Source organism: Anser brachyrhynchus (assembly GCF_964034855.1).
Source record: "Anser brachyrhynchus genome assembly, chromosome: 17".
Taxonomy (NCBI): Eukaryota; Metazoa; Chordata; class Aves; order Anseriformes; family Anatidae; genus Anser; species Anser brachyrhynchus.
In genome coordinates this window covers 3,917,510-3,936,095 of record NC_137710.1, presented here as the reverse complement: position 1 = coordinate 3,936,095, position 18,586 = coordinate 3,917,510, and the positions used below count along the sequence as shown (strand labels likewise).

General features: G+C 62.0%; 2 protein-coding genes across 21 annotated transcripts in view; one reads left to right on the top strand and one right to left on the bottom strand.

The window, feature by feature from the left end:
• LOC308179656 (uncharacterized protein) overlaps positions 1–18,586 on the bottom strand; it is a 224,520-nt gene that overhangs the window by 6,590 nt on the left and 199,344 nt on the right. Inside the window, exon 2 of one of the 2 annotated variants that reach the window (XM_080560193.1) lies at positions 580–1,097. The gene's annotated coding sequence lies outside the window, so the exon portion shown is untranslated. Of the gene's footprint in view, positions 1–579; positions 2,605–18,586 lie in introns of those variants that run through there. The other variant, XM_080560192.1, reaches the window with a different exon arrangement.
• Positions 1–18,586, top strand: part of NCOR2 (nuclear receptor corepressor 2) — a 234,201-nt gene that overhangs the window by 182,268 nt on the left and 33,347 nt on the right. For all 19 annotated transcript variants that reach the window (XM_080560150.1, XM_080560143.1, XM_080560142.1 and 16 more), the window contains 5 exons: positions 2,611–2,753; positions 7,590–7,737; positions 10,595–11,159; positions 16,238–16,358; positions 17,231–17,471. In XM_080560150.1, the coding sequence (XP_080416276.1) occupies positions 2,611–2,753; positions 7,590–7,737; positions 10,595–11,159; positions 16,238–16,358; positions 17,231–17,471 (1,218 nt within the window). The remainder of the gene's footprint in view (positions 1–2,610; positions 2,754–7,589; positions 7,738–10,594; positions 11,160–16,237; positions 16,359–17,230; positions 17,472–18,586) is intronic.

Here is an 18,586-nt window from a genome sequence, read left to right as displayed (position 1 = left end):
CTGTAGCTGCGTGTCCAGGGGCAGACCCCGCGGTTGCAGGGCCACCATGTGCCGAGCCCCCAGGCCATGCCGAGCCCCCACGGCGCGGCAAGCCGCGCAGCTCTGGGTACGATCTGATAACTCAGTTAGTCATAGTTTCAGTTGCGCTGGGAAATGAACGGCCGCGCCGAGACGGGCTGGCGTGCCGGGGAGCGCGGGGCTGGGGGCTGCTGAGCCGGGGGCGCGCGGCGAGGGTAGCACGGCACGTCCCGGGGCGCGTGTCGGGCGATCCCTGCCTGCGGGGCAGCAGGTGCTGCTCTTCTGCTCTGCCCTGAGTGCAAGGAGGAGGGCGGCTGGGCACCCCGCTGGGTCCCACGGGCTGCCTTGTCCTCGTGAGCCGGGCACGGATGCGGCCACCTGCCCGGCCAGCTGCGAGCTCCCGGCGGGGCCGTGGCAGCGTCCCCAGTGTCCCCGCGGCGGCGGGCAGGGCGGCACAGCCGGCATGTGGCAGGGGAGAGGGCAGCGGGAGCTGGCACCGCGCAGCCGGTGAAGGTCACATCACGCTGGGGACCGTGGGCAGCACAGGGCCCCCCCGTTTACCGGGCTGGGTCCCGTGGCTGCTCGTGGGGCATCGCCGGGACCGGGCGGCAGCGCCGGCGCTGGGAGCCTTTGCCCGGGGCGCAGCAAATGGCTCCAGCCCTGGGTGCTGTGCTCGATGCACAGCGCCGCGACGAGCCAAGGGGGCCGGGTGCCTTGTTTGCTTTGGCCACGGCGCTGGGTTGTGACACGCGGGGGGAGGACTGCCGCCCCCCCGGCGCGTTACCTCTCGTGGTTGGTGGCCGGACGTCCCTTTTTTTTTTTCTTTTTAAGAAGCCCCAGCCCTCCTGCACGCGGCAGAGGTCGTGGGTTTCGCAGGAGCGGCGCTGGGAGCTGCAGAGTTAAAGCTCAAACTTGTTTCTTGGCTGGCCCCGGCCTTTTGTGGTGCTCAGCGCTCTGTGTGATGCCTGCGTGTTGCGTGCAATTCGATAAGCCCTGGTGCTGGGACGGGGCAGGATACAGGCACGGCCGGGACGTTAACTCTTGCCGCGCTGAGTACAGCTGCTTTCCTCTGGGAGGGGCTGTTTTTTTTTTTGTTTGTTTGTTTTGTTCTTTTTTACCTGCCCTGAGGTACGTGGTGCCGCCTACTCAGTGCAGACTCACCTGTGTCCCCCCTAGGCATGCCTTCCCCTTGCACGTTTCCTGCTCAGAGGTGCATCCCTCGGGCCCTGGTGCTGAGATCACCCCATCCCCTGCTGGGCTGAAGGCTGGGCACGGCTGGGGCACGGCTGCACGGCTCCCAGGCACAAGCAGGGCCACTAATGGGAGCCCTAAGGTGGGACACTGGGGTCCCGAGCCCCACGGTGTCAGAGCTGGGGACAGCCAGGGAAGGGCGTGGGGACGGAGGTCGGAGACTCCCAGGCAGTCCCCGTTCCCAGGCCCCGTGTGTTGTTGTGACCTCTGGGCAGAAAAACCCCGTACAGAAGAGGAAGGTGCCTTGGGCAGGTTGTTCCCTGCAGGTTTTCAGCTCTTGAAGTCCCCGTCGGTGGCAGCGCCGTGCCCCTGGGCTCAGCGTCCCCCCCATCCTTTACACAAGGTGCTGGGGAGGGCCTGGGGAGCTGTGCCACGTGCTGCCACGTCGCGGGGGGTTGGGGTCAGGGACGCCCCATTCGGAGGCTGCTTGGCCCCCGACGTGCTGTCCTGTGCAAGGGCTCGCAAGGCGCCAGGCCAGGGATGGCCGCAGATGGGGAAATCAGGTCATGGGAAGGACGGCAAGCTGCGAGGTTTTAATTGTCCCCAAAGCCTGGGTGGCCCCAGCCCAGGTCACCTCCAGGAGTCCGGGGCAGGCAGAGCGGGTACCGGTGCGTGTGGCCCGGGGCTGCGGCTGCGGCTCCCCCCTCCGACGTGACCGCCTGCCTCCCGTGTCCAGCAGACGCCTCGCTGGGCTTGGCGATGGGTTGTGCTCTCCAGCCTCCTGCACCGCAGCGTTCCTCCCAACCTGCTGTCTTGCCAGGTCTGAGGCGTGCAGCCTGAGCACCCGTCCCTCTGGCAGGCGTCCGTCCCACCCGCGACGGCCCCGGGACCAGGGCGTGAACCTGCGGACTTGAGGTCCCAGCGGGGACCTCGCCTGCGCTTCCTGACGCTTCCCTGCCCGGGCTCTTCCTCCCCACCTGTACCGGGACTCCAACCCACCGAGCCGCCTTGTTGCCCCGGTGTAAGCCACCGGAGGGGCACAGGAGGGTGTAGAGCACCGCTGCTTCTTGGTGGGTTCTCCTGGGCACGGCGGCGCCTCCTGCTCCCGTCCCGAAGGGCAGGCAGCCCCTCCTGGCCACCCGCAGTGGTGATGTGGCCGCGGGATGTTTTGTTCCTGAGCAAGACAGCCCAGTGCCTTTTTTTTTCCCCCGTGGAAAGAAAAACAGGCTGTTGTAGGTCATCCCCTGGCCTAGGAAGCCTTGCAGACGGGTGCTAGTGACCATATTGTTCCTGTGGAGCTTGGCTTGCGCAGTGGGTGTTTCCCATCCTGTGCGGATAATGCTGCCCTTGTGCGACTTTATCTGGCCTTAAACGCTTCTCCCTTCCCTCCTTCCACCGCAGGTCTCCTTGAGCATGGGCGGAACTGGTCGGCCATTGCCAGGATGGTGGGCTCCAAGACCGTGTCGCAGTGCAAAAACTTCTACTTCAACTACAAGAAGAGGCAGAACCTGGACGAGATCCTACAGCAGCACAAACTGAAAATGGTGAGAATCCCCTCGCCGCCCGCGCCGGGTGCCTCGGGCACTTCCCGGCGAGTGCCTGCCCGGTCCCGCAGCTACAGGGGAACCGCCTCGGTTCGGAGGACATTTTGGGGTGAAAGCACAGGGGATTGGGGGTGCGAGTGATGTGGGACAGGGTCATCTGCCCGCTCGGCCCCCCGGGGAGCGGTAGGAGGGGAGGTGCCGTGTGGGAGCGTGCCTCGGCTCCCGGAGCGCGGTGATGCTCGGGGGCACCCAGACTGAAGGGGAGGAGTAGACTGAGGGCAGTTTACCCCAAAGAAATACAGGGTTTTAGGATAATGCAAGAGAAAGAGGGGCTTAGCCCAAAACTGTGGTGGCGGGACAGGTATTGTGCAGAGAAGGCTGATCCTGACGTGGATGTTGGTTGTCCTTGTGGCCGCGAGCAAATACACGCATCTCTCCGTGCCTCGGTTTCCCCGTCAGAACGGGCTGACGCTGCTTTTCTGGCCTGAAGTGCAGGGCATGAATGAAATGGGGCTCATTCAGCGTTCAGGAGATAGGGCAGACTGCTAAGAGCAGCTAAGGATTATAATTATTTCATTTGTAGAGTATCCTGGGGTTCCCAGTTTCTGGCTAATAGAATTCACATGGCTTAAACCCCCAAGGGGTGCTTTGAAAATGCAAAGGACAATGTTCAATGCAGGAATCTCTCCAAGCAAGCTATTACAGCAAGAGTAAAAAGAAAGACAGGAAAACATTCAATGACTCACCCAGGAATTTAATATCCTAGTCAGTCTATAGGAATGAGAGAAAGAGAAGGCATTGGCGATTCTTTTTTATTAATTCTCTATGCACAGAGACACTCCTGTGCTCCTATGTTTCACCGAGTTGTTTTTAGAGACAAAGCAAACAAACTATACAAAAGACCCCAAAAAACTGTATAAAGACTGGAATTAAACATGCATAAAGCCCTCCGAATATAAAACGTTATGTTATAAAGATGCCGTTGTTCATTACCGAAGAGGATCTGAAATCAGATCACACAGCCTAGCTGGCAGTGGGATCGGTGTATATTAATTTACTCTGCTTCCTAACGTTTCAGAAATTATATCACAGAAGTGTTTTTCTGCAGAACCACATTTTTCCCTGCATCCGTCCCTCCAAGGCAGCCGCTAGACTTCTCCAGTCTAATTGCTCACTCTCACTTGCAGTTTATATCAGCATCATCATTTTATTTTTTGAGCATTCGAGGCTATGGGATTCGGTTTTGTAGAAGAACAATGAACGTTCAGCTGTTATTTATTGTGCTCTATTGTTTTGTGGCAACAGCAGATGCCAGAGAGCTGAATAAAATGAAAGAACAACTGAGATTAAATTGCCATAGACCTTCCTTCCTGACTCCTAAATATATTCACGAGCAACCCAAGCCTCCTAATCTGCTATACCCAGTAGTCAGCCTTGACCTCTGCCGAGCAGGCATGTGGTGAGCCGGTGTGTCATCGTGTGGGCTTGCCATGAAATCCCCAAATTACTCCCTGACCTCCCCACCGCCAGCTATTGCCGATCGTGTGTGAGGAAACAAACTGGCGCTGCTTTTCTTCCTCTTGCTTAATGAGAGTAAACTCAATTAGCAGATCTCATTAGTTCCCCAAACGGGGCTCGTTAATATTACAGCCTCCTCCTCCTCTGGGTAGGTGTGACAGGGCTGAAGGGCTCCCTCCCGAGCCCCGGCCTCTCTCTGGTTTGACAGCGTGCGGGTGGTGTGGAGGAGCTGGGGGTGAGCAGGTGCCAGTCCCCGGGTCGGGATGGGACGCAGAGCCTGGGGATGTCCCTCGTGCCCCGAAACACATCGGGGTTTGGCAGAGAACCAGCAGGGAACCCCCCACCGCTCTGAGCATCCAGCATTAGGGAGAAAAAGGCTCGGGATGCAGCTGGCAACGGTGCCCAGCGCTGCGGTGCTCCCCTTCTGCGGGGTCCGTCGGGACGCGCACAACCTCAGATCCTCGCCCTGGTCCCCGGAGGATCGGGGTGCCCGAGGGACGGGCAGCCTGCTGGTGCCGGGCAGCGTCAGGCCACCTCGAAGCCCCGCTTTGTCTGCGCTGCGGCGTGTTTTGGCTCGCTCTCGCTGCCGAGCGGCTCGGATGCGTCCCGGGCATTGCCGTCGCTGAGCCCTGACCTTCTGCGTGCTGTGCTCTCTAATCTCGGCGCTGAAGGAAAGCGGGGCGTGCGGATACGGGGTGTCCTCCCGGAGCCGCTCTGTTTGCCAGCGGGCGGAGATAAGGCGCCGTCCTCACCAGCACCTCTTTGCCGGGAGGTTTCTGCTTTGCTCCGGTGACTGCTCGGGCTTGTTCTGGCTTGTGGAGCTACGGCGGGGGAGTTATCACCGCTCTGCTGCTGCGTCTCTCACTCGTCTCTGCTGGCCCTAATTGGGGCTTTTTTGGAGCAAAGCAGTGGGGGAATCTCCCGTGCTGCCGCCGTCAGGGCTCACCCAGGGCCCGCGAAACTCCAGGGGCCGAAGGGCTGAGGGGCGGGCTGGCTCTCCCCAGGGCCAGGCCTGGAGGTGCTTTGTCACCCTGTGGTTAGGTCGGTCCCAGCGCAGCGTCAAATACGTGTCATTGTCACCCACGGGGGAGCGTGGTCGCACTGACGAGAGGCTGAGGCTGGGAGGTAAATCCAGAGATGGCCCTGTATCGGTAGCAGGGTTTGAAAGCTGCTTTGGCTGCTCCAGCTGCATGAGTTGGAGGTGGCAAGGAGACACCAAACGTGTCGGGATGGTTTCTCCCCCAGCAGGGCAGGCGGCCAGAGAGGTGCCGTACCCGGGGGCTGCTGGCATCCCCTCCCCAGGACAGACCGCTCCCGGGGCACCACGGCCTGAAGAGCTGGGTGGCCCTGCAGGAACCTGGGGCAGGCAGAGAGCAGAGCCCCCGTGGGCTGAAATAACCCAAAGCTGAGCATAGCGAATGGAGCTGGTGCCTTGCCGTGGCCTCGCTGGTGGTCACTTGGATTAAGCAGAGCACACGGTGGTGGGGGGAGACGCCTGGACGCTCGGCTGGCTTCACTCAGGCTGCAGGGGCTCCTGCCTGGTGTGCCCGTGGTTGTCGGCAGGATGGGGGCCCTGTGTCCCCAGCGCTGGCACGCACAGAGCAGGAGGGGACGGTGCCCATGAGCAAGGCAGGGCGGGGGGCACGGAGCTGCCAGCACGGCAGGAGGCGAGGCGGTGGCCTCGAACGCGTCCCTGGATGTGGCCGGGACCTGCTGCTGGGTTTCACCGCGGGAGGGACCTGAGGTGCCCCCGGGCAGCTCCGCAGGCTCCAGCCGAGCGCGGTGTGGAGGCAGGGGCTGCTTCCCGGCTGCTTCCCCAGCAAAAAGCCTGCTCCCAGCCTCGACTGAGTCACGGACCCGTGAGTAAGAGGCAGAGAAGTCTTTGCCATAGTAACGTAGGAGCTTTGTCATCGCATTAGCATGACGGGGAACTGCTGCTTCAGACAAAAACGTGCACTTACCGAATCGCTGCCCTGACAGAGGTGTGAGCGCTGGGGCACCGTGACCGCCGCCACCACGGGTGACACCGCGGTGGGACGGGGCACGGAGGGGCCCTGCCCGCCTCCCACGGTGCCACCAGCCCCTCAGAGAGCAGTTTCTCGAGTGTTGTTTTTTTTTTTTTCCTCTCTCCTGCCCAGCCTGATAAAAATAGACTTTGAGCAAGCAGCGTTTCCAAGCAAAAAGCCGTTGGATTTGTTTGTTTTATCTGGAAGTTTTTTAAAGGATTGGAAAGTTGGGTTGGAGGGGAGGGACCGGCTCTTCCCAGCGCAGGGATCCAGCAGCAAAGTTAACGTTTCCGCCACGGCTTTATCTTCTCATCCATGTAAATAAACGTCCTACACACGTCATCCGTGTGGGGCTTGCAGGGAGAGCCGGAGATGATGGGCCTGTTCCTACTGGTAATATTTATTCAAGCAACAAGAGCAGGAAACAATAGCAGAAGCGAGACTTTTCCTTGAGGCCGGCGGGCGGGAGGGAGGGAGCAGTGTGTGCGCGCCCCGTGGCCGCGGCACGTGCCCTGGAGAGCAGGGACGGTGCTGCCCTAGGGCAGGACCGGGGCACGGGGTGTTTGGGCACCTTCGGGATGCCGTGACGCACCCAGTGTCCCCACCAGCAGCAGGAGGCAAAGTCCTTTGGCAGCTCCTGCAGCGGGACGCACGAAAGCCGGTGTGCTCCGGTGTTGGCTGCACTGCGCGTGGGTCATCAGCTCTGCTACCTGCGGGTGGGCGTCAGGATGCGGCCGTGGGCGTTTGTGAAGCTGGAGGTAGTCCCTGGAAGCACGCAGTGCAAACAGGAGCGAGCAGCCCTGTGCCAGTGGCTCCTGCACGTGCATCCTTTACCCGTGTGTCAGCGCTGACCCTGCCCCGGGGGCTTGCCGGGGCTTGAGCTCTGCAGGAGGGAGAGCAGGGGGACGCTGTGCCCCGGCCGCAGCAGTGCTAGATGGATCTTTCACCCACCGTCCAACCCCAAATCTGCTCCGTGCGTGGGGTGCAGCATCCCCAGGGCCTCCCCTGCAGTCGTGCTCCCTCCGGAGGGGCAGCCCCATGTGCAGCGAGTGCCTGGCGTGCGCCGTGTCCTGCTCCGCCCCGAGGGTTTTGGCTGGGCGAGACCGCATCATGGGGCTTTGGGCAGGCGAGTCTGGTCCTGGCGGCCACCTTTTGCAGGGTCTACGTGGGGAGCATCAGGACTCAGAGCTGGGGCTCAGGGCGGTGTTAGTGCCCTTCGCGTCCCTTTGGGCAGGAGGGGTGCTGGCCGCTCCCGCGCGGCTCCCGTCCCGCTGGGCTTTTCCTTCTCACCTTCCTCTGCCTCTTCCCCAAGGAGAAGGAAAGGAACGCGAAGAGGAAGAAGAAAAAAGGCACCGCCGTGCAGAGCGAAGAAGCTGCCTTCCCTCCCGCCGCCGAGGACGAGGAGATGGAGGTGTCGGGGACAAGCGGCAACGAGGAGGAGATGGCCGAGGAGGCAGAAGGTGAGGCGGGTCGAGGCGGGGGACGTGCTCAGCCATCCCAGCATTGCCATGCAGCCACGGCGGAGCAGTTCAGGTGCTGTGTGTGGCCTTTCTGGGGCTGCAAATGTCAGCGCTCCCAGGGGGCCGCGTGTGCCACCCTGAAGCTGCACCGAGGTGATGCTGTCCTGCAGCACGAGGCGCTCGTGACCTTTCGGGTGCCTCGGGATTTCACGCTTGCGAGGACTGCGCTGGATCGCTGCCCTCCTCCCCTGTCCGTGGGGAGGGATGTGTATTTTGGGAAGGTTGTGCAATGCAAAGGCTCGGTCACCAGCCGGCCTCTGCTGGGGACCCCCGGGGGTCTCAGGAGTCAGGGGTGTGCAGGGAGGAGCAGCTCTCGCTGCTGCCTTGAGCTCTTGAGGACCAGGGGTGCCAAGTCACTGTCACCTGAAGTCGCTGCCATTCCCAGTCCTCCCCAGTGCAGCTGTGGTGTGACAAAGCTCTGCGCTCCCCAGGCCCCTCTCCACCCCGCGCGCACCTTGTCCCTGCAGGGTGGCACCTGGGGTGATGCCCAGCGGCTCCTTCTCGCCCCACAGAAGCAAGAAGTGCCCTTCTTGCACCGGTTTATTTCCAGTTTCCATCAGCGCACGCTCCCCAGAGCGTTGGCTCTCGTAAATCAGCTTTCTGCTTGTTTTCCTCCAAAAAGCAGGCCCTGCACAGCTCGGCAGGGCGCGGGGCCGAGCCGGGGCAGACTGCAGGCACTGCGGGGTCTCGGGGAGAGGCGCAGGGGGAGGCTGCTGGAGGAAACAAAGCAGAGAGCCCCTGGGTGATGCACGAGGATGGATGCAACCCGCTGGGCTCGCACAGCCCATCCCCGTCCCGTCAGGGCATCGTGGCCACCACTGCCCCAGGCGGCTGAGCCCCCCCAGGGCTGCCACAGTCCCTGTCCAGCAGGGCTGATGGACCTCGGCGGGTCCTTTCCTCCCCATTCCCCTTTTAAGGGAGCATTTTCCTCTCTCCCAGCCGTAGGAAAGGAAGGAAACAACTTGAAAGTGACAATTTTCAGCTATTTATCGCTTAGAAAGCACGGCAGCGAGTTTGGAGAAAATGTGCATAATTTTCCAACAATAGCCCCATTTGACTTTTGTCAAAGTAATTTAATAACTTAACCAGCACTGCTGGCACCCTGCTGCTTCCTGGCCTTAGCACCCAGGCTAATGGGACTTGAAATTGGAAATCTTTTCAAATCATTGTTGGAAGTGACTCATTACAAGGCAGATTCCAGGTAAATCTTTGTGCGAGGTGATATGTGACTCAGAGCCGCGGAGTAAAAGGTAGTTATTGCTCTTTGTGAGAGTGGCTGAGAGGAAACAATGCGGTTTTGAGATTAAAGACAGATCTCTTGACACTCGCTGAAGCTTTACCTTCCTAGAGCTCCAATCCTCATTTCTCATTCCTCCCGTTGGGCGGAGGGGGCCTGGTTCTGAAGCGGGCTGTTGAGCGGAGCGAGCGTGGAAGCAGAGGCTGATGAAATGTCACGGGCACGGAAATGTCAGAGCGGCGCTCTGCTCGGGAAGGTCGCGGGCTCCGGGGTGACATTCGGAGACCCGTGGGGAGCACCTTGGGGCCGGGGGCCACGCGGCAGGCCCTGGGGTGGGGAGAAGGACTCGGCGCGGGTTGTAGCGTGCGATTAATCGCCTGTGTCCAAGCCGTCTGCTTGCAAATGCGAGGCACGTGTGCTTGTTTGCCCGGTGCCCGGGGCTTTGTGGCCAGCCGGGCGCTCCCATCTCCACCCAGCTCCCTTCCTCGCCTCCCCAGCCACGGATTCAGGGCCCAGAGCGAGAGCAGCAGAGCCCAGCGCCCGGCTGAGCCTTTTCGTGGCTCAGCTGCCCCTTTCACATCGGGTAGCACCGGGCGTGGGGGGGCCGAGCGGCTGCACGTCTCTGCCCTGCAGTCCTGTGCCCAGCAAGTGGAAGACCTCGGGTGTGCTCAAACGTGCGGCTCCTGGGACAGCCACATCTTCGTGTCCCCCATTTTGCTGGCGTCTGAAGCAAAATGGGCTGCTGTGAAGAGAGGCAGGTAAAGGGGCACCTGGGAAGGAGCTCATTTGGACAGGAGCACGAGAGCTGTGCCCCGAGGGGCCGTGCCGAGGCGTGTTGGGGGCGTTGTGTGGTCGCCTGGCCCTCGCTGCCTTCCTTTGTACAAGGGAGGCCAGGAGGGAGCGATCCCCTTCCAGCTGCAGGCCCCCTCTTCCCGCAGCACCTCCATCTCTCTGGCCTTCCTGGCCCGTTTCAAGCCATGAGCAGATCTGAGGAACGATCCTTTACATTTAATAATTAACCTGTCCTGCAGCACTGGCAGAGCTTTGCTCTCACCGACCCTGACCTCCTTTCTTTCGCCTCTGGCGGCTCAAACAACAACAAACAGGCGCAGCGTTTTGGGATGGTCCCCAGCTGCCCTGGGGGTGGCAGCGCCAGGGACACGCGGGACGTAAGGTGGCGGCCGCGCCGTGCCAGCGGGCGGGCAGCGAGCCGCACAGCTCCCGGGCCCGGCAGAGCAAAACCGAGCTCCAGAGCTATGGGTGAGGGAGGCCAGGAGCGAGCAGCAGGGTTTTCCATCAAAACCCTCCTTCCCAGTTGCTGGGAGCGTGGTTTCGGCTTCGGGTGGGGGTTTGCGGCAGCCGCAGCAGATGCTGAGCTGGGCAAGCCGGGAGACCCCCGGCGCATCTCCGGGGCATCCCAGCCCCGCGCCGCGAGCCCCGGGATCGTCTCCCCCTTGGAGCAACGAGGGCGTTCTCCTCCCATGGGAGGGGGCGGAGGCAGCGGTATGGGAAGTGAGAATCTCAGCCCGATCCTTATTTTTATTTCTTCCCTTTTCTCAGCTGCAGTAAATAACAGCTCCGACACTGAGAGCATTCCCTCGCCGAGGCCCGAAGCCAAAGAGGGAGGCGAAAGCGGGGCCAAGGCACCACCCGGGCCGGGAGGTGACTCCGGCGCAGAACCGGCAGTCAAGTTGGAAGAGGCCCCCACGCCCCCCGACGCTGCCGCCGCTCCCGCGGCCCCCGCCACCAACCCCGCGCCCGCCGCCAGCCCTCCTGCGGAGGCGGCTCCCGAGGCGCCCGGCGGCGAGGAGAAGGCCCAAGAGGAGCTGGTGGTGGACGTGGTGAAAACGGAGGAGCCGGAGGAGAAGGCGAGCGAGGAGCCCTGCAAGAGCGAGGTGAAGAAGGAGGAGGGCGAGGACGGCCAGGAGAAGGACAAGGGGAATGACAAGAAGGCGGAAAGCGGCGCCGGCGGCGGAGGGGCGGCGGGGGCGGAGGGGACGCCCAAGGCCGAGAAGAAGGAGAGCCATAAAGGCAGCAAAGGTGCCGGGGTGAACCCCGACAGCGACTCCAGCGCGACCTGCAGCGCCGATGAGATGGACGAACAGGACGCCGTGGACAAGAGCAGGTAGGGCTGGGGGGAGAGGTGGGTCACTGCGTGGCCCCAGGGCCGGGCAAGGCGTCTGCTGCGTGCGGCAGTGCCCACGTGCTCTCTCCTGAGCTCTTTTTTTAGGAACGTCACCACTGAGGTGCTCCCCAGGCGAAGGGACGTGCCCGGCTGTGTCCCCGCGTGGCCGCGGCCCTTTGGCCATCGCTTGCGAAGGGTCCGTGACCCCGCGGGCAGCGCGATGTCCCAACGCGGGGGTGCTGCTGGGCAATGGCCGCAGACAGGTGTTGGGTGCAGAACCGCTGAGTCTGCTGCTCGCAGCCCTGCGGGGTGATGCAATGGAGCCGGACGTGCCCTTGGGGACAGCTGAGTTATGCAGAGGCGTAGACTGGGCTGCCTGCATCCGGGGCTGGGAACGGTTTTTCTGTCTGAGTCGGCGCTGGCAGGGGAGCAGTCACTTCGGGGACGTGTTCCCAGCGCAGAGAGGGGGCGAGCTGCTGCCTTGGCGGAGATGCTGCTGGGATCCGCGAGGGTGAAATATCCGCCCTGGCCATAAAGGGGGCAGGACGGTGAGGGATGTGCGAGCTTTCCTGCGGAAACACCACCGGGGCTTCACCTGAGCCGCTGCGGCCCCAAGCCCCGCAGCCACCCTGGCTGGTGGCCGAGGGGGTCCGCGACCCTCCACGGGTGGCTCTTGGGACAGGGAGGTGAAACATCGGCCTCTTCGGAGGGGAAACGTCCTGTTCCCCTCCCGTCTCTTCCCACCACAGCCTCAGAGCCCTCCCCACCCAAGAGCCTCACAAACGGGACAGGGTTTCCTGTTTTTTAAAGAATTATATATAAATACGCGCCTCTTTGTAGTGCTATTCTCTCTGGTGGCTCCCACTTCCATCCACGCTGGCTCCTGGGCCGGGAGGGACCTCCCGCATCCACCCGGCCGTGGCACGGGGGCACGGAAGCCCCTCCAGGCTCCTGCCTCTGCACTGGGCTGGGACCGGAGGCTGGCGTCCTGCATCCAGCATCCTGCATCCCTCCCGAGGGCTTGCAGGGGGCGGTTGGCAGCAAGACGGGTTCTCCGAGGCCAGGCAGGCTGCATAAGAAAAAAAAAAAGAAAGAAAAAAAAAAACACAAAAGGAAAGCGGCAGGACAAGGCAGCAGGCAGCTGTCATGCTTCTGTGATCTGCCACCCGTAACGGGAGCGCTGCTCTCAGGAGGGCACCGCGGTGGGGGAGTGCAGGTGGGTGGGTGCTGCCGGCGCAGGAGGGTGCAGGAGCGTCCCTGGTGCTGCCTGCACGCCCCCGGGGAGCAGCCCCCCGCTGGAAGCAGCGCGGACGCTGCCGGGGGCGCTGGGGATGCAGCTGGCCCTGGCCCCGTGGTGCGGCCGGGGCCTCTTGGCTGGGGAGCTCCTCTCTGGCGTGGAAGGAGTCCAGCACCACCCCTCCCCGCCCTCCCCTTCCCAGCTGGGAGAAACCTCCCTGCGAGGGGGAGCGAGGCCAGCAGGGCTGCACTCCTCTGCTTGACACGAACCCAGCCGAACACGGGACGGCAGCAGCTTTTACCAGCCTCCCTACTGCAAAGGAGCAGCTCTTCTTGGGAACGACTTTTCCATCCGGGCTCCGCACTGAGTCAGTGCAAATATCTCAGCCGTCAAACGGTTCCCAGTTCCCGGGAATATCAAACAGTAATCGGGCATCCCTCTGCTGCCCGGCCTCTCCTCGTAGCAGTCCGGTGGGAAGGCGCAGGTGATAGCAGAGCCTGCGGGCAGGGAAAGCTGCAGCCCGAGCAGCCCCGTGGCTTTGTCCAGGCGAAGCGGCCGGCCCTGCCGGCCCACACCGTGTCCTGCAACCAGTTTGCGGGAGCTGGTACCCGCCGTGGTGCCCACGGGGATGCCGCGCGCTCCCTCGTTCGCTCCTTTTCGATGCGGTCTCACAGAACCAGAGGCATGGCTCCCGGTGCGTGCCTGCAGCCCTCCAACAAGCCGTGGGAGTTCAGCTGCCCTGGTTCCTCGCTTCTCCAGCCAGCCGAGGCCGCGTGCCCGCGGGCGGCTACCGCAGCCCCACCGCCGCGTGACTGCGAGCACGCGGGCAGAGGCGACGAAGAGGACGGGGCTGCCGAGATGCCGCGTGAGCCGCCCCGGCTGGGACGGCACCGGGCACGTGGGCGATGCTCGCCCGCCCACCCTGCGCTGCTGAGCTTGTGAAAGCTCCGGGGTGGCCGCAGCATCTCCCCGAAGGGGATGGGGGTGGCTCGAGGGTCCCTGCAGCCACGGGGAAGGGGCAGGCGCTGGCCACCGTGGGTCCTCCTCCTGTTTGCGCTGGCAAAGGCTGGGCTGGGAGAAGGAGCCACAGCCTCAGCTCGTCAGAGCTGAAGGAGGCAGCTGAGTGTCCGTGGTTACACGCAGCATGTGCTGGGAGGGCTGCCGCGAGCACTGCCAGTACCGCAGTTCAGTGGGAGGTCAGGCCAGACGGAAACGCGCGTGCGAGGCCACGCACACTTACCCGCTGCCGGTCTGCAGCGCGGGGCAAGGAGACGCTGCCCTGAGCCTCCCGGGCAACCTGGTGACTGCCCCCGGTCTCTGTCCCCTTTATGCAGTGACCGCATGCGCAGGAAACTGAGTTTGGACCACCTCGGAGGGGTCATGGTGCATTGGGTTGTCCGGCAGTTCGACCAGTCCCTTGGGCTCGGACCGGTCCCCGTGGTGCAAGCTGAAGGATTTGGGAGGATGCGGTGCCCTGGTCATCCCAAAGCCTTCCCCGCTGCCCAGGCTCACCCCGGGCACGCTGACACCCTGCAGAGGGCTCGCTGCTCCTCCCAGCGCCATCGCCCACACGTAGGGACTGGTCGTTGGCTTTGGGGCCCCCAAGTGAGAGGTGCTGGGGGTTGTTTGTCCCCTGTCCCGCTGTGTGCGGACACGACCAGTGCCTCTCAGGGCAGAGCATCCACCCGACGGAGCTGTGCCTGCGGCAGGGAGAGCTCCGTCCTCTCCCGCCGCTGATGGAGCTCGCCGGGCTGCAGAAAACCAGGCTGAAGATCGGCTTCTCATGGGTAAAATCAGAGCCCAAACTGCCTGGGAACGTAGCCCAGGGCTGCAGAGCGTGCTGCCACCGTGGGCTCTCCCCAGTGGTCTCTGGTTCGGGAGCCCCAGTACAGACGTGCTGCAGCTCAGCGTGGCGCGATTGTCCTGAGAGCAAGTGCTGGGTGTCCTCGTCCCCGGGCACTTCTCAGCAGCCCTTGGGGTGCTGCCCCCATGCCTCTGGTGTGGCTTCTCCCCACCTGTGCCGTCCCGTGGGCGGACATCGCCGCGATTGTCTGGAGAGCAGCTCGGGTGAGCTGCCCCTCACCTGGTTCCCCCAGAGCATCCCAGTTCCCCCAGCGCATCCCAGTTCCCACTTCTGGGGCAGATCCCGAGGTGGGTCCCATTCCCGCTCCGATGCAGGGCACGGCGCGCCGCGAGGGCTGGGGCAGCCCCAGCGCAGCGATGTATTTATTCCCCGCACATGGCCCAGCCACGCTTGTTTATTCATCCAAGGGTGAGCGTGGAATGACCTTGAAATTTATAGGCTGAAGAGAGCAGTGAAACAACAGCTAAAATAAACAAGTCACGCTGTAAAACTTAGAAACGATGAACTGGCTTCAACAAATGGGAGCTGGGAGGGAGAGAAAGTGAAGATGTCCTGGAGCGACATGGCCCTGGGGTCTCAGCACGGACACAGCTCGACCCGAGGGCTTTGCCTCGCTCCTTTCCCATCCCGTTTTGGGGGGACCCAGGAGATGCCCACCCGCCTTGCAGCGTGGTGGAACAGTCGGGAAGGGGAAAGCAGCGTGGTGCTGGTAACGCCCCAGAGAAATGAGGCGTCGGCTGGTCCCTACAGCTGGGAGCTGTGCAGCGGGGTGGTGGGAGGCAGAGATCCCAGCGATGTCCCAACTCCCCTTCGCCCTCCTGGCTGCGTCTGTGCCCTCGCAGGAGGGCTGTGGCGCTCGGCGGCAGGGAGAACCCTGTCCCAGGAGGAGAGGCAGAGGTTTTGTAGCACAGCAGCGCGTTGGGGCTCTTGCTCTTTGCAAGGGGCTCGGCACAGCCATCCTCTGAGTGTCCGCCCCACAGCTCAGCCATGGGGAAGAGCCAGCGGAGAGGGCGCGGGGTTGTGCAGCCACGAAGCTGAGCACCAAATCCCATCCGAACCCAGGCTCTCGCCTTTCAGGTGGTCCAAGCGCTCCAGCCGCGTGTGCGTGGTTACTTGCCCAGGCTGTAGAGCCTTGATAAAAGACAGTCCTTGAACAGGAGCGCGGGGCTGATCTCGAGTGCTGGGTGATGCTTGAGTGAGCTGGGGAGGGTGGTGTGGCGCCCAAATGCAATCTGAATGGGTCGCCCTGCTCCGTGACTCCGGGCTCCGCTTCTCCCTCGGGCTTATTCTGGACAACAGCAGCTAGTTTGCTAGAAATAATTAGTGTAGTAGCTAAAGCAAAGGGGAGCTGAGAGCCTCTCGAGGCAGACATAATCGTCTCAGAGCACTGAGTCCCACGGGACTTGTTGTCTCTGGAAAGCAGGACGTAAATCCCATCCCGCTCCCCGCCTTCCCCGGGCCTCGTTATCCCACGGCAAAGCTGCCCCGGCTGTGGCAGCGCTCTGCAGCTCGCTTGGTGCTGCTGGTCTGCGTCGTGTAGTGGGGAGCGGGTCCCCTGGGCCCTTGTATGACTAAAAGGAGCTGAGGCACCGGCAGCCCACCGAGGTGGAGGCGGCAGGCACCTCCCCGGGGCTGCAGGCACCTCCCCGGGGCTGCAGGCACCCCGTGCTCCGGGCAGTGCAGCGGGGTTCCCTGCTGAGCAGCCCCTGTCCAAGCCTCACAGTGAACCCTGCAACGGTTGTAGCACCTGAACAGGTCTGGGACCAGGCAGCGGGTTGCAGAGCTAGCAGCCCAAGTGCACAGCGTGCTCAGGAGCCCGGGGTCCCAGCCGTGAGCAGCGGTCCAGCTCGCCCCTCGTCGATGACAGGGATGTCCCCTGGCTCAGCAGCACAAAGCACGGGGGTGTGGGGCATGGGGGGGCGATCAGACGTGGAGCTCGTGTGTGACATCGCCCCTTACCGTGTGTTTTGTGCTCAGGTTGCTGTCCCCCCGGCCCAGCCTGCTCAACACCGCCAGCGAGGCCAGGCTGAACTCCTCGCCGCAGAAGCCGCTGGACCTGAAACAGCTGAAGCAGCGCGCTGCTGCCATCCCTCCCATCGTAAGTGCCCCAAAAAGAGGGTTGGGGCCGGGGGCGCAGCACGTGCCTTGCACGTACGCTTGCACTGGGACGTGTCCCCCTGCCCGACACGCGGGTGGCTGAGCCCCATGTAGGCAAGGTGCTCTCTGTGCGCAGCGTGCTCCCAGCTGCCGGAGGGCCTGCCAGCGATGTTTGGATGTCCTCTGAGCTCTTCTATCAGAAAGTAGTGGGAGGTCTGGACAGAAAAAGCTCCTCATTGCCACATGACTGCTGCCTCCCTTTGCTTTAAAAAGCAACTGTGCACCCTCCCAGCCCTGTGCTTCTCCTGGTCTCGTGCTTAAAGTCACCACGTAAAACATATTTATGCTCCTCCTCATCCAGAAGCTCTTCTTGGTCTCCCCTTTTCAGTTCAAGGCTACTGGAGAGCTGCAACAGGCTGATGGTTCCTGTCTGGGGCTGTGACAAAAAGCACCCTCTTATCTCCAGGGTCAGTGCCAGAGGAGGAGCATTTGTGGGGTGGGGAGAGAAAACCCCTGCTCGTGTGTGCTGGGTTTCAAGTACTCGGGAAAGACCCGTTCCTGGTGCTCTTTCAGTTTCCCTTCTTCCAGCGAAAGATGTGGCTGCTGTCATGTAACTGCTTGCAAAAGCTACGGGCACTGAACTGCAGATTAGAGGCTTTAAACGAGGGAGGTCTGAGGCTCTCCGGTGGTGTCACCAGAACAGAGCTGGTGCTCCTCGTTGTGGGTTTTTTAACCTCCTGTGGCTGGTGAGCCTTGGAGCTCCGTTCGGGATGGTTGGGCTGTGGGGCTTTGTAACACCTTGCTGCCTCCACGGCTGCGAGGGATGTTAACGGGACATGGCAAGTTTCACCAGCTCTCACTGTTTTGTTGCAGATTTCTGAAGGTTTCTCAGAGGGGATATTGCAGAGTGGAAGCGTGAAGCCTCAGGTGCCTCCCCACGCCCTGGCCCTCTACCAGCAGCAGATCACTAAAGCCCACGAGTCTGCCCGCGAGGATGTGCCCCCAAGCAAGCTGTCGCAGGCCCAGCAGCAGCAGCAAGCCGACAAGGAGCAGCAGCAGCCGAGCAGCAGCCCCAGGGGAAAGAGCCGGAGCCCCGCTGTTGGCGACAAGGAAGGTAGGGCGGCGTGCGTGGCGGTGTGCATTTATCTGTGCCACAACGTGCCCCGCGTGCAGCTGCACGCAGCCAGCAGCTTGCCTCCTCTTAGGTGGACGTTTGCTTCAGCCCTTGAAAGCTCTTTAATAGCATCTCGAAGCGGGACCGGAGAGGCATGGCTAATTTCCCATGTTCATTAGACAGTACATCATGTCTCATTGAGCCTACAGCAAACACCGAGCTAGTGTCGAGTGCCGAGGAGGTGAAGATTGCCTTTATTAGCGTCTCTGCCATTCACTTGAGAGCAAAGGGGCCTGGAGGCATGCCAGGGCTTTGGGTACAATGGCTCTTTTCTACCTTGCTGGCTTTTTATAAAGAATGCTTTTAATGCTCAGCAGGGACCATTATTTCATTTAAAATCAATGCTAATACTGTGACTTGGAGTCCAAAGGTTCCTGTAAAGATTCCCAGTGCTTTCTCCCCGGAATAGCTGTGATGTGGTTTGGCTGCCTAATGAGCAACCCCAAGTTTCCCACCGTAGAGCATCTGAAGTGTTATTAGCTTGAGCACCTGGGGATCGAGGTTAAGGAGAGTCGGGAAGTCCTGATGAGACTATCCTCTAAATGTGTTTTTAATCTCGGTGACAGTCTGTTCCAGTTCGGCGTCGGCGTGCCTGCCCCTCATAGCCAGCGGTGCCATCAGAGGAGCCGGGAGGCTGGGCTTTGTGGGGGCGATGCCCCCCAGGAGTGGGTCCTGCACTGGGATCGCAGTGCAAGGAGGTGGGGAGGGATGAGGCCACATGGATGGGGCAGATAGGTGCTGGTTGTGGTCATCGCTGGAAAATTGGTGCCCTCGTTCAGCCCCCAGAGCAGCCGCGTCCCTCTTGGGACAGGAGGATGTGCTTGCAGAAGGAGTTGGTTGCTGACTCTTTGCCAGATTTTCTTTTTCCTTAAACAACAAACAGCACCATGTGTGGATCAGCCCTGCAGAATGTTTTGCATGTAAGCCAGGAAGGTGACTGCTCACCTTGAGGAAGGGAGTTTCCCCTGAGTCACGGTGATGCCACCCGTGAAGTCCCATCTCAGCTGATCCCGCGCTGGTGCTTGCTGCCCGGGCAGATCAGCTCCCTTCCAGCC